Genomic DNA, 18,186 nt, shown 5'->3' with positions numbered 1-18,186 from the left:
CTCAAATTTAAGAGGAAGAAAAGAAACATTTTGTCTGATCAGTCATTTAAACAAAATGGCATATTTTTCTCTAATGACCACTCAAAACTTTCATATAAACTTTTATATAAACTTCATGTGTTCTGACAAGTACCACCATCCCTTTTCCCTGATTATAATTATTCCTGACTTAATTCCAGAAACATTTTATTTCAATTACAAAGGTTTTGGTCTTGCTTATTAAAGAACATTTAATTTGATCTTTACCCTTGCGGTAATGATACTGAGAAAATGTGGATACAAGTCCAAATGTGCCACTTCTCTACAAAACAAAACAAAACAAAAAAAGAAAATTGATTACAGGCTTGAAATATCACATAGAAACAAAGCACATGTTTTCAACATGCCTCTTTAAATTGAGGTAAAAATATTTTGGCCAAAATACTGAAGACATTCATTAACTTGAAATAGTCTGGAAGTAAACCTGGAATTTAAAACACTCTTCTTTAACCATTTTGGCAATTAAAAAACTGTATTATTACACAAGACAAAGGAAAAAAGTGTGGAAGAATCATATGGAAGTGGAAAAAGTGTGGAAGAATTCATCTGTTAAGTAGTTGTCAATTTTGCTTTGTTTTGTTTTGACCAAAGATCCATCATCTGGGTGAGTCTGTATACTCACGTGCAGAGCAGAGGGGTCTGGAAGGAATTCAGCATCCTCTCCAAAGATAAAATCAGGGGGCAGCTCTGGATACTGGGCATTGAAAATTATATCCCCTGAAATAAAAGAAAATAAAAGGCCTTTCTTACTTCCTTGCTAGTTTATAAACATTCTAAAGAACACATCAGAAAAGTTTAACAAATTTTTATTTACTCTAAAAAGTAATTTGAAAAGCACTTTATGAAGTAGTAATTCTTCAAATAAAAGCATTTTTATCATCTTCTGAATTAACATTCACAACAAGCAATGAAAACTGCATAATGGGTGTTTGGAAGGTGGCTAGGCAGTAGAGTGCTTGCCTTGCATGCATGAGGTCCTGGATTCGATTCCTTAGCACCACATCAACAGAAAAAGCCGGAAGTGGCACTGTGGCTCAAATGGTAGAGCGTTAGCCTTCAGCTGAAGAGCTCAGAGACGATACCCAGACCTAGAGTTCAAGCCCCACGACAGACCAAAAAAGAAAACTGTAGAATATACTACTAATAGAAAAACTAAGTAGAAAAGTAGAATCCACCCCATCTAAAGTAAATGCTGATTATTTTGATAGGAAACATTTAATGAAGACTGATTCTGTATATTCATGGTGCTTGCCTTTCAAAAATCAAGCATATTTACCTATCTTTGGTATAATGGAAAGCACATTTGACTGAGAGTAAAAAAAAAATCCATTTATATCTACAAGGCACTCAACTTAGTAGCTCAAGAGTTCTTTAGACTTCAGTTTCCATATCAGTAAAAAAGGACACAGTGGTGCTGATGTCACAGATTTTGTTTTGAGAAGAAAAAGAAACAGTATGCCTAGCATATGTGTGACATACAATAAACACTCAACAAGTAACACAAGAGTACTACTGCTGTTAGTACTAGTATTGTTAAACAGAATGCAAATTTGGGTTGTAAGTTTCCCTATCTCTACGTTTCTTTTCTGTCTCCCTCTTTAGCTCCCATTTTATCTTCTACTCCCCAAAAATTCAATCATCGTTCTGCTACTAAGCAGATTCATTTATTGACAATCTAATACACATATCAGAAGATAGTGTGGAAGAATCATATAACTGTAAACAGGCACACAACCTCCGCATACATGACCACAACACAGTTTTGTCAGTTTAATCATTTTTATTGTACAAATTTACACGATATCTGAATTTAAACATTCAGACTTCAGTTCTAATTTGAGCCCTTAAATTTCTGTGTAATAGGCATTTCCATGTTAGACTCTGCAAGTCTAAAAATGTGATCATGACTTCCTCTGCTTTTACATTCCTCTTCTTCTAGCTATCTATATTCAAGGACAGCATTGTTAGTTCTTAATAAACACCTTTATACCTTTCTACTCTAAAAACAAGTCATCTCAATATTTCCTCCAAAATTTCCTAAAGATTTTCCCTACAGCTAAGAACTCAATCCAGGTCCAGGTCACCTTGTTTGTACATTCACATTTCCATTATTGAACAGTTGAACTTTATTCTTGGTACTATGCTGGGCACTGGAGATCAATAAATGCAGCTCGTAAGGCATTGATGGTCTAAATGATCTGAATTGTACCCTCAGCAAGTAAGTCTTTCTAAAGTACTATGTAGATAGACTGCAAGCTTCCTAATTCAGAAAACTTCAACGATTCTCTACTGGTAAATGGATTAGAGGTAAACTTACTCCAAGATCCCTATATCCTTTCTGCTAATCTACCCTTCTCGTGGTATACAAGCCAATAACAGAACAATTTTACTCTGTATGATCTTCCCAATGCTGTCCCAATGCTATGACACCCAGTCAAAATGTTCTCATCCTTTAGGATGAGGGGTTTACTCACAATGCCTTCCCTGATATATCCGGGAAACAACAATGCTGTTTAGCTATACCACTCACTTGAGTATTTAATTACAAACAGTCTTATCCTCTTTCCAATTAAGCAAATGGCTGAAATACAAGTTTTCATTCTTACTACCTTCTTTCTTAATCATCTGATACTTTCTTCCCATATCTTAAAAAAATATATCAAAGAGGCATTAAAATCACTTTGGTCTCTTAAAGTTATTGAATATTTCAAAGACCTTCTGCTTATGTGGATTATATTTAGTTATATATGTCACATTCAGAATTAAAAATTTTAAATATTCGTTTACATTTATAACTACCAGAAAACTGGAAGTGGTGCTGTAGCTGAAGTGGTAGAACACTATCCTTGAGCTGAAGAGTTCAGGGACAGCGCCCACGCCCAGAGTTCAAGCCCACAACTGACAAAAAAAAAAAAGTGTTCAACATCTCTTTGGTTAATTCTCTTCTGTCCCTGTTTTTGTTTCTGTACTTTTTGTCTTGTATATAAGTTTATCTGGAGAGGCAAACGGTAAGCACAAAAACGGTTGGACAAAGGGCAAACCAATTCAGCAATGAAACCCACTAGACACTGTGTTGGAAATGAACTATACAACTTTCAGAGGAGGGACATCAGAAAGGGAAAAACTGAGAGAGAAGGAGGGAGGCAATGGCACTGTTCAAAAGGAAATGTACTCATTACCTGAATCATGTAACTGTAATCCCTCTGTATATCACTTTAACAATAAAATTTTTTTTAATCTACAAATGGTCAATGAAGAGATGTTCAACATCATTAGCCATCAAGGAGGTACAATCAAAATCACAATGAGACATCATTTCACACTCACAAGGATAAGCCATAACCAAAAGGACAATCATAGTTACTCAGGAGGATGTAAAGGAAGTAACACTCCTTTAACACTACTAGGGGAGATGTAAAGTAATGCTGCTTAATTCTGAAACAGTTGACATTTCCTCAAAAAATTCATCATTGACTTACTATGTGACTCTGCAGTTCCACTGTTAGGTATATACCAAATAGAGCCGGAAACACACCCACACAAAAACTTGTACATGGATGGTTATAGAAGTACCGTCTACAGAAGGCAAAATGTGGTGACAAGTCCATCAAGTGATAAATGGATAAGTAATAGGTAATGCATACACACAATGGAATATTTTTAACTATAAATAAGAAAAACATACTGATATATGTAAAATTAAGCTAAGATGGGGAAAAAAGCCAGAAACAATGGATCATTTGTGTTATTGCTGCACGGTCTCATTCATATGAAATGTCCAGAATATGCAATCCAGAGAATGAAAGTAGATTAATTACTGCCACGAGCTGGAAAAGTCAGTGTGAATGTTAATTGGGGTGTTTTCTCTCTGTAGTGATGGAAATGTTCTAGAATTAGTGTTGATGGTTGTATTACTTTGTGATTACACTAAAAATCACTGACTTATACATTTTAAAGGTATGTGAATTATATTCAATAAAGCTGTTATGTGTTTTAATCTAATGTAAAAATGTGCTCCACTTTAAAGAAATCTGATCTTAAACACAAATTATAAAGTGTTTACTGAGTGGTTGTGGGTAAATTTATTTTTTATAAATAAAAACATCTTGAAAATGCAATTTGGAGAGTTCCATTTTTAAATGGGCTCTTTTTAAAAGTGAAAAATACTTTCATATGATGATCTTTAGTTTTCAAGAATTTTCTAAAATGTGCCCTTTTAAAACAAAGGGAATATGGAACATGTATTTTCAACTTCGATTTTAAATACTTAAAGCAGCCAAAAGTATCTGCATACCCAGCAGTAAACTTTTTTCCCAAAAACAAAATTCTATATACAGAGTACTGCTATGCATCATCCTCTCAACTAAATAAAAGGAATTTTTGTAAAAGAAGTAAAAAGTTCATATAAATATTTTCAAACAAGAAAAAAAAGAAATCTGAATATCTTTCAGAAGCTCACAATGGTCCCTACCTTTTAACTTTTCTCAGTTAAAATTCTTGCCAGCAACCCTAAAGAACTCCTGAAACACTTTCCTTCAATACTCAATAGTCTCTTTGAAATGGATTGTGGTGTTGTTTTTCTTGCTATGGAGAACAGATAGTAAATCAGTCAAGAACACTTATTAAAAACTGTACTTGCACAGATGCACACACTGGACACCTGGGGAGTTATACAGGAAGTAGAAAACATAGCGTGTGACCTCAGGACAAAGATGGTGAAGAAAAGACCAGCACAAATCACAAAGAAGAGCAATAATATTGCATTTCCTTTATTTCACCCTGGAGAAGATGAGTGAACAGAGTTACAAATTATTTGGATACTCCTTACTTCAACTTTTCATAAAAAGGAAGAGTAAGTGGCAAACAAAGAAAATAAAAGTAATATTAGAGGTGATCTACAGTAAGGTTTAAGAAATATTTTTAAGTAATACAACACCTAAAATGTAGGTATCACAACCACCTAATGACAAAATGGAAGTTTCAAGTCTTACTTTTCATTCTCCCTGAAAAGTGCCAACCTATAGCAGTAAGGCTAATGGAGAAGATTCGGGTCTTTCACAGTACATGTCTATAGTGGTTCCTAGTAGGACACACATGTGAAATCACACACATTCGAGGTACGAGGTGGTTTCCATGTATGAGATAGTTTCCATTCTCCTGCTCTAGTAGCTGATACTCTTCAGAAAACAGAAGTTGTATCTCAGGAAGACCAGCCAGTCACCAGAGCTGATGAGTGGACCCTACATTCTACTCTCCAAGTACAGAAGAAAAACAACTTATTCCTTACTTCTTTTTCCCACTCTTTACCAGTGTCTATCTCAAAGTTTAAATCACTGTAGAGAAGACACAGTCTCAAAAACCAACTCAAAATAATCTGATTTATCAGTTACTGCACTAAATAATTATTTACTGAAATTCTAAGTATGGGAAGTAAGGGTCAGACCAGAAAATTCCAGAATGAAAGAAATTCCCAAAAAGAAATGTAGGTTCAATCAATAGAGTTTTAAACAATACTTTGGAGAGGTGATTCATTTGAAAGAGTTAGTATAGACTCCTACTGAAATTTAATCCCCTCTCCCTGAAATTCCATCTACTGGCTCTTAGGATTTTATAAAACAAATTTAATTTGACCCTGGTCTTACTTGAGGGCAGTTCCTGTGATCTCTCTTTCAACCTTACCATGAGTCACATCAGCAGGCTACATATCCCAATTTCCTTCACTATTACTTAATTGACTTGGTCTCACTCAATTCCATTATCATTTCCCCTGCTCTCTGAATATGTATATTTGTCCACATAATATCCAAAATTACACACAAGAAAATCCATGGTTTCATTTTAGATGCTAAACTTACAACTGATAAACACCAGTGCAGACTAAAATGGATTTTCTAGACTGCAACATCTCAGTGACTTTTATTATGCTGCCTACTAACTAAAAGTCCCAAGACTTTTCCATACATACTACTCTAATGCTACATATATCCCTCATTCTTAACTGAGACAGCTGAATTGCCTTTATTACATTTTAATCTTGTTAGATCTACCTATATACAGTCCATAATAATATTTATAGGTTCAGGCCGGGCACTGGTGGCTCACGCCTGTAATCCTAGCTACAGAGGAGGCTGAGATCTAAGCCAGCCCGGGCAGGAAACTCCATGAGACTCTTATCTCCAATTAAGTACTAGAAAACTGGAAGTGGTGCTGTGACTCAAGCGGTAGAGCACTCGCCTTGGCTGGAGAGTGCAAGGACAGTGCCCAAGCCCAGAGTTCAAGACCCAGGACCGCCAAAAAATAAAAAAATAAATAATAATAATAATATTTATAGGTTCAACTCCAATTTGAGGTTGGCACTCCTAATTTTTAACATATTGTCTACATATGCTCCTGGAAACCTCTCCTTACACCAGCCATGGCTCAATTAATCAGTAGTACCTCTAGTGCATAAACACTGAAACAGTACCATCTACTCAACAATACTATGAACCTAAATGTTCATCAGAAGGACAGCATTATGTATTCAAAAATTTGCCAAATGTCATTTTGCCTACAAACTCAAAGATATCATTAATAATCAGTATGCTAATGATTCTACTGCATAGAACTCTTGTTTGAGATAGAATTTCTTTTCCAGTGTTCTAGAAAAGAAACTATGAGGAATACCATATCTGAGAGTTAGCATAATTTACATGGATTTGGCTCTCAAAAAAATATCAGTAAGAAAGGATAAATGTACATGACAATTAAGTGATTCAGTTTGTCCCTTTACCATACAGGACTTTTCTTTACCACAGCCTTTCTCAAGACTACATTTATAATACTGCATGTTGTGCAATAGAAATAACAAAACAGGCCACACACTTATTAGTAGCCACATTCAAGGGGGGGGGGGAGGAAATTAATTGTTTTTGGTGCCAGTACCAGGGCTTGAACCGAGTTTGGGCATTGTCCCTTAGCCTTTTTTGCTCAAGGCTGGCACTCTACTACTTGAGCTATGGTTTTACTTCTAGCTTTTTAGTGGTTACTTGGAGAGAAGAGTCTCACAGACCTCCATGGCCAGCGTAGCTTCAAACTGCAGTCCTCAGGTCTCAACCTCCTGAGTGGCTAGGATTAGAGGTGTAAGCCATCAGAACCGAGCTTTATTTTTAATTTTTATGCACACAAATGCAGTAGTTGTACTAACTAGACACTGTGCTGAAAATGAACTATACAACTTGTGGACAGGGCTGGAAGGGAAAAACTAGGAGAGGGCAAGGGAGGGAGTGACAAAAAGAAATGTACTCTTTCCCTGACTTATGTAACCATAATCCCTTTGTACATCACCTTTATAATAACAGTAAAAATTTTAAAAACATACCAAAATTCACCTTTCCTATGTAATTATATAAATTGTATCACAGGCATAAGTCTGTATAACTGCTGTATCAGAAATGGAGGGACAAGGGGTCAACAAATGTAGCAATGGAACTAACTGGGCACTATGTTGAAAATGAACTATACAGCTTGTGGGTGGGGATAAGAGGGAAGGGGTGACGTTGTCCAAACTGAAATAAACTCTTTACTTGACTTAGATAACTGTAAACCCTTTGTCCATCACCTTTATAAAAACAATAACAATTTTAAATAATTTTAAAGGCTCTGCAGTTGAGTGAACAGCATTACTGATTCTGATGCCCAGTTTGGTTGTAGCAGCTTGATGATTTGGCTTGATTATCTAAATTCTGTAAATGCTATACTTTGTTGGGGGCAGGGGGAATGAAAAAAAAAAAGTTGCTCAGAATAAAAAAAAGAAAAAAATCCCTATCAGAAAGGAAGCACCATTATCATTTAAGTGATCACTGCTTCCTTAGATCACTTAAAATAATTGCTTGAAAACATTGAATTAATCAATAAAGTATGGTCTATGTACAAAATCAATAAATACTGTATCACTAGCACTATGATACAGAACAATCTATCACTCTCCAAAATATTTTCATGCTATTCCTTTGTATTTGTACTTTCCTATCATGCCTCATCTCTGGTAACGTCTGATATGGTCTGTGACCCTTGAGTTTTGCCTTTCTGGAATATCAAATGAACACACTGATATGGTAGGTAACCTTCTGAAACTAACTTCCATTATTAGCTTCATAAAGCATATGAGATTAAGTCAAATCGTTACATGTTTCAATAGCATGCCCCTTTTCATAGTCCTCAATAGCTACCATATATAATCTTTAAGTATTCTGGGATTTTTAAATCATAACTAATAAGGAGAATGTGGAGAAGGCTTACTCTTTCATATATGGAAGTGATCATCTATTTTAGTGATTAAATTAATATGATTAACAGAATTATTCCTAAAAATGTACATTTCATATAATATAATAATTATAATTGTGTAATAATATGTAATATATTCTAATATATTATATAATACATACTCATATAATAGTTATGAAAGTTTGACATTTGATGATCTTTAGTCACATTTCAGACGCTATCATTAGCCACCATATGTAGCTAATGGTGACTATATTAGATGGCACATACTGAGAGGAAACAGTAATTAAGAGATAGAAGGAGTGAAGAGAATGAAGGTAAAGGTAAGCTTTGTACAACTACCTCAGAGAAAAGTATGTTTACTCCTTCATTAGCGTATTATGTTGCTAGACAGTAAGTAGTTGCTGGGAAAAGTTCCTTCTTATAAGAAATAGTTATAAATCACTTTTTCCAGTGACTATCACATCTTAATTTAGTCTTCTGTTCTCTAGGTTAAACATTTCTAAATCTTTTCGTGACTTTTAGAAAAATGGATTTACAGCAAGATAGTTGTCAGAACTTGGCAGGTGGTGAATACCTCAAATTCCAACTACTTGTGAGGCTAAAACAGGATAATATAAGAGTTAGTGGACACTCCGAACAACTTAAGGCAGAAAGGGGGCGGGGGGGGGTCAGGCTGTAACTCAGTGGCAGAGCATATCTTACATGAACAAGGTCCCAAATTCCATACCCAGCACCAAAAAAAAAGGAAAACATGAGTTCTCAGGAAATTAAGATATATGATTCTTATACATATCTGAGAGAAGCTACTATGCTGCTGATTCTCAGAAACTTAAAACTAAGGAAAGAGGGATAATGTCCAATCTTCAGATATTAATGTTCTTTTTAATTTCTTATTGTTATTATAAAGGTGATGTACAGAGGGGTTATGGTTACACAAGTCAGGTAAAGAGTACATTTCTTTTTGGACAATATCACCCCTTTCCTCATTCTCTCTCCCGGTTTTTCTCTCCCATCCCCACCCAAAATTCATTTTCAACATAGATGATACTCCATGAGTATCACTCTGCATTTGTTTACCCTTTGTCCCTCCATTTCTGTGCCTCCCCATACAAATATTATGCTTTAAATGAACTTTTAATCTATATTTTGTATATTTATTTCATAAAATAACAACATTTGGATCCCATTGCTATAAATTAACATTTCTTTATTGAGCAATAAATATTCTGCTGCAGAAAATTTCAGCCTTAATAATCTTCTGATACATATTCACAAAATGTTTCATTAGTGCAATTTATTATCAATTTTCTTTTAATGACTAAAATATGTCTGACATCACAAAAAAGAAAGGAAGCTTTCTTGACCTTTCTTTGATTGCTGTGGTTTTTAAAAGTAGTTACGGATTAAATATAATTCCAAAACAAATCAGTAATGATCAGTCATGAAAAAGGAAAAATCTGGGGAAACTAAAACAAAAGAAATTTAGCAACAAAACTTACTTCTTGTGTTGCTTTTTTTTACTTTTGGTAGTACTGGGGATCAAACCCATAGTAGACAAGCTTGATTTTTATATATACGGTAAGACAACACACCCTAAATTCAGTACAGTATTTAGAAAACTATACATTTATATTTCACTTTCTATAAACTAAATATCATAGTGAAACAGAATAAAAGGTTGGCTTCAATGTACACAGTAAGTAGTTTTGCATGTACTAAGAAGAAATGGAGGCACTGTCATTTAAGGGACTTTGAAAACAATCCTGAAATGTGAAACAATAGGGAAAAAAAGTGGTAAACAAGTATTCTATAACTGAAGGAAGCAACACATGTTACTGTTAAGATTTAAGTTAAACTGGAAGGGAAAAGATGATTTTTTTTTCTCATTTTCAAAAGAGACAGCCTTCATTTATTAATCCATTCAATCCCTCCAAAAATATGAAGCATATATACCATGTCAAATAGTCTCAGTGATAGAGTTAAGAGATTCTATTCCTGTATTAGTCAGCAAATACACTGCTGTGATAAAATATCTTAGAAAACCAACTTAAGGGAGGAAGGATTTTCTCTGGCTCATAGTCTCAGAGCTTCCAGTCCATAATCAGCTGGCTCTATTGCTTTCAAGCCTGTAGGTAAGCAGAAATATGGCAAAATATGATTAAGAAAAGCTGCTCACTTCATTCCAGTCCATAATCAGCTGGCTCTATTGCTTTCAAGCCTGTAGGTAAGCAGAAATATGGCAAAATATGATTAAGAAAAGCTGCTCACTTCATGGCAGCCAGGAAGCAGAGAATGCCAGAATGAAGAGCCCAGGAACAAAAATAACTTTCAAAGGTACAACCCCAGTATCTACTTTCTCCAGTAAGGAACCTTCTAACAGCTTATTCAGCTAGGAACTGATAAATGGATTAAGGTATTGATGAAGATAGTACATTTGCGATTCAATCAACTTTTAACAGTTCCACGAGGTGGGGACCATGTCTTCAACACATGAGCTTTTGGGGATGAAACTTCATATCTAAACCATAACACATCAGATAAGCTTGCAATCAAGATATATCTTACAGATAAGGCATTACCAAAAATAACTATAAATACTAATAAAGAAATGATTCAGGATAGGATCACCAATGGACACTAAATCCATCAAAAAAAACTTGGGGGAAGAGTATACAGTCTGAAAATATGACTACATACACTGCTAATTAAATTGTAACAGGTAAAAAGGTTTTTTGTTGTTGTTTTATTTTTTGTTTTTGCCTGGGGTTTGAATTCAGGGCCTGGGCACTGCCCCTGAGCTTCTTTTGCTTAAGGCTAGCACTCTACCACTTGAGCCACAGTGCCACTCAGGCTTTTTCTGTTTATGTGGTGTTGAGGAATCAAAGCCAGGGCTTCATGCATGCTAGGCAAGCACTCTACACTAAGCCACATTCCCAGCCCCAAAAGTTTTTTTCTTTTTTTTTTTTTTTTTATTGTCGGTCATGGGGCTTGAACTCTGGGCTTGGGCACTGTCCCTCAGCTCTTCAGCTCAAGGAGAGTGCTCTACCGCTTGAGACACAGCACTACTTCTGGTTTTCTAGTAGTTTATTGGAGATAAGAGTCTCACAGACTTTTCCTGCCTGGGCTGGCTAAGAACCATGATTTTCAGATCTCAGCCTCCTGAGTAGCTAGGATTGCAAGCATGAGCCACTGGCACCCAGCTCTCAAAAGTATTTTTATAATGGAAAAGCCTGGTAGACACAACCTTAATTTGAACCACGTGGTCAAATTCAGCAGTACCAACACTGGAACAGCCCACATCAAGGACCTTGAGACGATTATATTGCAGACACACCACCACTTGTTTACAGAGTTTTCTGCAATGCTTCACCTAAATACAATCACGCAGAGAAAATTGCACAAACCACATTGCAGGGCATTACATAAAGCAATAGGCTTGAACTCTCTATATCATCAATGTAGTAAATGACAAAAAAAATTAATAGAATGATTCTAGATTGAATAAATTAAAGAAATATGAGCAGTAAATACAATGCTTGATCTTTAAAGATCACAGATCATGAGAGAGAAAGCTCAAAGAATAGCAGTGGACAACTGGGAAAATATTAATATAACCACATATAACACATACAGGGCACTACTGTCCCCAGAATGGTACTGCATGCTTATAATCTCAGCAACCAGGAGCAGAGGTAGGAGAGTCATAAATTCAAGATCTCCCTGGGCTACATAGTGAGATTCTGACCCCTCCTAACAAAAAGCTACTATTCTAACAATGTTAACTTTCTTGAGTGTGGTCATTGGCACTGAGATTCTGCAGAAGAAAATTATTCTTTTGGGCTGGGAAGGTGGCTCAGTAGTAGAGTGCTTGCCTTGCATGCATTAGGCCCTGGGTTCGATTCCTCAGCGCCATATAAAACAGAAAAATCCAGAAGTGGCACTGTGTAGAGCACTAGCCTTGAGCTAAAGAACTGAAGAACAGCCCAGGCCCAGAGATCAAGCCCCACAATGAACCAAAAAACAAGAAAATTATTCTTTTCTTGGGAATATCTATACTAAAGTATTTTGGAATTAAGCATAAAAATTTTTACAACTTACTTTAACATGGCTCAGCAAAAAGATATAGGTACCGCAGATATGTGCATCTTCATAAACACACACATCTGAGAGCAGAGAGAATTTTTGGGGGGGCGAGGGGGGGTCCGATGGTGGGGCCTGAACTCTGGGCCTGAGTGCTGTCCCTCAGCTCTTTATCTCAAGGCTAGCACTCTACCACTTGAGCCACAGCACCATTTCCGGCTTTTTTCTTTTTTTGCTTATGTGGTGCTAAGGAATCAAACCCAGGGCCTCATGCATGCAAGGCAAGCGCTCTACCACTGAGCCACCTTCCCAGCCCGAGAGAGATTATTTTTAAGCAGTAAATTATTTACAACTAAATGAATCAGTTTACAGATATTCACCATAAAAATTTCCTTTTTTGATGTTTTCTAAGCCATTTTTTTTTGAGGGGGTCTGGTCATGGGGCTTGAACTCTGGGCCTGGACGCTGTCCCTCAGCTTTTCAGCTCAAGGCTAGTGCTCTACCACTTGAGCCACAGCGCCACTCCCGGCTTTTTTCTTTTTGCTTATGTGGTGCTGAGGAATCGAACCCAGGGCCTTAGGCATGCAAGGCAAGCACTCTACCACTGAGCCACCTTCCCAGCCCCTTTTTTTGATATTTTCTTAAAAAGAAAAAGTATTTCACATAAAAGTATAAGAAAATAGCCGGATGCCAGTGGCTCAAGTCTGTAATCCTTGCTACTCAGGAGGCTGAGATCTGAGGATCACAATTCAAAGCCAGCCCTGGCACGAAAGTCCATGAGACTCTTATCTCAGAAAAACCACTCAGAAAACAAGAAGTGGCACTGTGGCTCAAGTGGCAGAGTCCTACCGTTGAGCTAAAGAGCTGAGGGACAGTACCCAGACCCAGAGTTCAAGCTTCATGACTGCCAAAAAAAAAAAAAAAAAGTACAAGAAAATAAATGATAAGTATGATTAAAATGGACAAAAAGCATGCCATGGGCTTACTAAAATGGAGGAAATCATAAGAAACAGATGGCTTCATTGAAAAAGTGGCACTTGAGATGGGTGTTAAGACAACAATAATGACTCAAAGAAAAAAGCTACAAAATATATTAATATATTCCTATATAAACAGTGAAACAAAACAGAATATAAAGCACATACTAAAAAGGAGAAAATAAAAAGAATATGTAAATGAAGATTCAAGGAGAACTTCATGAGCAAAACAAGGAAGCAAAGAACCCAGGGTCTATCTAGGGAAATGTAGCAGATGCCATCAGGACCCGATCGTATCCCCTAAACTCATATCCTTCCTATTCCTAAGGCTGCCTAAAGCTCTGAAGTCAGGTATGCCAGAGTTTCTCAGCCTCAGCACTATTGACATTTGGGATGAAAAATGTTTTGTTGTTGGAATTCATCTTACAAATTACTATATGCTTAAGAGCACCTTGGCCTCCACCTACTAGATGCCAACCAGCGGCACTCTTATCCTATAGAATCATACTATGTCTAGACACTGACATAGTATGTGCAGAGCAAAACAACCTCATCTCCCAAGAACCCTACCCCTCAGTTTAAGAAAAGTGCTACAGTTGTAGCCTGCACAAGTAACTACATATGCCTGCCTGAGGAGATTCTCTGGCTTAGAAGGTCATTGGCCAGTACAAGATGATAAGTACAAAATGATTGTCAAGAACAAATGATGGGAGCTGATATATAATCAACATCTCTGAGCAAGAGTTCTCCATAGCTTGGGGTTGCAAGTGAGGTTTAACCTCATCTTCCCACACGAACAATCTATTCATTAGTGTACCCTATTTTAGATTATTTTCCCCCTTTTGTCTCTCTTTCCCAGTCCCTCACCATGCTTTCAGGAGTAACTTCCCAAATGAGCTATAGTTCAAAAGAAAACCTTATCTCAGGGCCTGTTGTTTTTGGAAACCAACCAAGTCAAGGCAGAAAGTCTGACAATAAATACATATTCCTCTTGGAGAAATAAAAGCTTTAATATGTCTCACCGGGGCTCTCATGATTTTTTCAATCATCTGTTAACAGTTCTGCTCTGTTGATGGCTACCCCCACAAGAAGGCAGCACTCAGTCTGGGCCACTAAAGACCAGTGCCTTGAGACTAGGCCTTAAGTGTTCCTGTTTCTATTCCACCTCTAGCAAAAGAAGGCAATATACCTGTGACCAAAATACAAGTAAAAGAACAACAACAAAAAAAAATCCCTTAAAATAAAGGAGTATAGTTATGATATTAAACCTGGCTAACATACCAACTTAATCAAACCACAGGCATAGTTTGAGCCCTGGGAGACTCTACGTCAGCAAGTCAGACATTTTTGCAAAGTATAGTAATTTCTTATAAGAGTTACAGCTAGTAGGAAACAGGAAAAGAAGAGTGAAAAACTGGCCTGTGGCCCAGTACAATGTACAAGATGAACCTAAATCATCTGGTCATGGCAGAAAGCAAAAAGGCTATCAAAGACTTTGGGGGTCATATCAAGACAACTTCAGGAGCCATCATGGCAAGATGGCCTACTGGCCCGCAATGGGTCAATTTACACATCAGTAACAATAAGAAGTGCAATGACTGAAACATTCCAAATTGTTTTAAACTCGGTTAGTGATACTTTAAGAAAATCAATAGCTATCATTGGAATGTACAAAGTATTATTAAACACTTGAAAAGGAAAAAAATGTCTCCTTATTGAAATAAAAATAGTAGACTATTACCTTTTTAAAAATTGTTTTCTTTTGAGCCAGGGTCTTACTATGTTGTCTATACAGGCCAGAAACTCACAATCTTCCTGCCTAGTGTCATGAGTGCTGGGATGACAGGCTTTAGGCCAACTGACCCAGCATATCCTGAAACTTAACAAATTAAGCAAAGACTATTAAAGTCAACTACATGAAAAGCCACATAAGCTGGGGTTGTAGTTCAGTGGTAGAACGTGTGGAGCCAGTGTAAAAAAAAAAAAAATTACAGACCTCCTTGTAGAAGATCATTGTGGGAGATTCTTACTGAAAGAATGAACTTAAGTAAGCTTCTAGACAAAAGTATTAATTCATCCAGCAAATATAGAAGAAAAGAAATATATTAAATAATACCACTGGTGTCACTCTACAGAATAAATGACTCTATTTCTTCACAAATAAATTGAAAAAAAATAAAGAGGAAGAAAAGAAAACAGAGTAAAGAAAATGAGTGAAAGTGAAAGAAGAAAAAGAGGAAAGAACAAATGTGGAAGGACAAGATGAGTATGGCTGCATCTACACTACCACTACCCAAACAAATAATAAAGCATATATATAAATGTACATGTGCATATGCATGCATGGATGTATATGTGTCAACCAAGAAATTCTGAGTACCATTAAAATTAAAGATTTAAGAATTAATGTTACAATTTGAGGGTTGGGATGAGAGAGCGGAAATGGGAGAGAATGAAGGAAGCACTAACATTGATCAAGCAGCATTATATTCAGGACCTCACTTGTACCAGATTGTAACCTCTTTACACAACTACTTAAAAAATATTAATAAAAATTGTAAAAGGTAAAAGAATATTAATTTAAAAATGAATTAATGTTAACATTTAAAGTATAATATTAAGGCTATATTTTTAAAATACATCATTTTTTTAAAATGTATACTGCCTTTTTCTGGATGACATTTGCACCTGCTTCAAAAGTATATGGGAAAAGTTCATGCTCGATAGATACAAGACACATGATTGACCATCAGTTGAAAATTGTGTAGCTGGGTAGCAGGCACCCATGCTTTGGCTACTGTGATTAGTGCAGTTACATTCTTGAAGATATACGACCAGGAGAGGTATAGCAGGATCATTTTGTAGTTCCTAAAAGGAACTTCCTTAATGATTTCCACAGTGGCTGTACTAATTTACATTTACACCAACAGTGTATAAGGATCCCTTTACCCTCTTATCCTCATGAGTATATATCGTTATTTGTTTACATGATTATCGTCATTCTGACTGGGATGAGATAGAATCTCATTGATGTTGTGATTTGTATTTCCTTCATGGTTAAATATGTTGAACATTTCTTCATGTAAACAAATTCAATAAAAACTCAGCTTGTAAGATTATCCTTACAGTTCAAAGCTGACATTGAGACTTTATCTCTATAAACCTGAGTAACTTCTCACCCTACTTTCAACAACTTCTGCTTGTGATTTCTGTCCTTAGAAACAAAATAAAAGCCACCAACCACAAGCTGTTACTTTCAATTTTTCACTTAACTTCCTGCTTCAATTTGTATCCTGTACGTTGCCCCAAAGGTTGATGTGTTAAAGGCTTGGTCCTTACCTGAGCATCGCTGAGAGATGGTGGAAAATTTTTCAGAGGTGGGACCTAGTAGGAACATCTTTGCTTTGTAGTTATCAGGGGAGCAGTATTGCCACATGCCTCACCACCAGCCCTAGAGCAGTAAGGCCAATCAGGGCCTACAACCTCCAAAAGTACAAAATCCTTTCTCCTTATAAGTTGTTATTTCTTACAACAACAAAAGCTAACCGTTTCCAGTCAGATGTTGACCACCTATCTACCACCTTTCCCAGCTGATAGAAAACAGAAGGCATCTATCAGTAGGGTTTACTTCCTATGCTCCAATGCCATCACTTAGTCGTATTTCCTACATTTGACTTTCTCACTGTGAACAGCTGATTATTCACATAGATTTTTCTCTGATCAGCTTTCACTGAGAAACAGACTGTTAGTACATGGTAATGAAGATGAGATTTATTTACAGTGGCAAAAACACTGGGCTTGGATGCAGAAGGTCTGAATTTGAGTTCTGGATCCATAACTGTTCAATCTGGATCCCTGACTAAGCTAGCCCTCAAAAAGTTGCTGTAAATTAAAAATGAGATCATTTGAATAAAACTCCTTTGGTAAATAGAAAATGCAATTCAACTGTCAAAACTTCTTTCAAATTCCAGGCTGACTTACACAAAGTAGAAACTTAAGGCTGATGTGGCACAGTTGGACACAGACAGACACATTTGCCAAAAAAAATCAGGAGAAATAACCACAGAATGCAAGACTGAGAGAAAAACCACACCAATCTTTCTTTAAATTCTGATTTCATTGTTTAACAATGAGTCTTTTGCTGACTGCATACGTAGGCACACACCAAGGCACCAGCAGCAAATCAGACTTATATACAAAGAACAATCTGGACTGCGCTTGCATTTGGGCTCACAAAACCAGTCCTGGAAGATGGGACAAAAGTCCACCCAATTCCATAAACTGTGTGAAACCAAGCATTAGTCTGTGGAATTTATGAAAAAAGAACTGAATAGTATTTTCTACTATGAAATAACTCTTAAATTACCAGTAACTGGATCATGAAAGATATAAGAAAAAAATAGTGGTGTGAAGGATGAAGAATCCTTTGAGTTTGAACATAACAGATCTAACAATAAACAAAAGAAAGTCCAATAATCCACAGAAACTGAGATAAGAAAAAAATCTATTAAAATGAATGAAAAATTCAGATATTGAATAAAAAGGATTAATAAAATTTTTCAAAAAAATAAAGACCAGAAAATGCTTTTCAGAAACAATGAATGAGAGAAATAAAATGAAGTTACTACCTACGTAGAAACAGTTAGAGGTTGCCAACACTTACAGAAAGTACAAAGAAAAAAAAGGAACAGAAAACAGATTTTTTTAAGCAATGGCATTACAATGGCAATTTTTCTTGATAAATCAAATTTAAGTTGATGATAACAAGGGACAGAGAGAGTCATGTTCCTGCCAGGAAAATTACGCAAGTCAGAAAGAA

The 18,186-nt window shown here is 36.2% G+C and overlaps 1 protein-coding gene across 2 annotated transcripts in view; it reads right to left on the bottom strand.

Moving 5' to 3' along the window:
• The window catches only part of Babam2 (BRISC and BRCA1 A complex member 2), a 397,121-nt gene that overhangs the window by 308,270 nt on the left and 70,665 nt on the right, over positions 1-18,186 (bottom strand). For both annotated transcript variants that reach the window (XM_042696762.1, XM_042696763.1), the window contains exon 4: positions 662-756. In XM_042696762.1, the coding sequence (XP_042552696.1) occupies positions 662-756 (95 nt within the window). The remainder of the gene's footprint in view (positions 1-661; positions 757-18,186) is intronic.

Source organism: Dipodomys spectabilis, unplaced genomic scaffold (genome assembly GCF_019054845.1).
Source record: "Dipodomys spectabilis isolate Male_0828 unplaced genomic scaffold, ASM1905484v1 ptg000210l, whole genome shotgun sequence".
In the NCBI taxonomy this organism is placed as follows: Eukaryota; Metazoa; Chordata; class Mammalia; order Rodentia; family Heteromyidae; genus Dipodomys; species Dipodomys spectabilis.
Note: the sequence above shows the minus strand (reverse complement) of the source record. Positions and strands in the feature narration are given on the sequence as shown.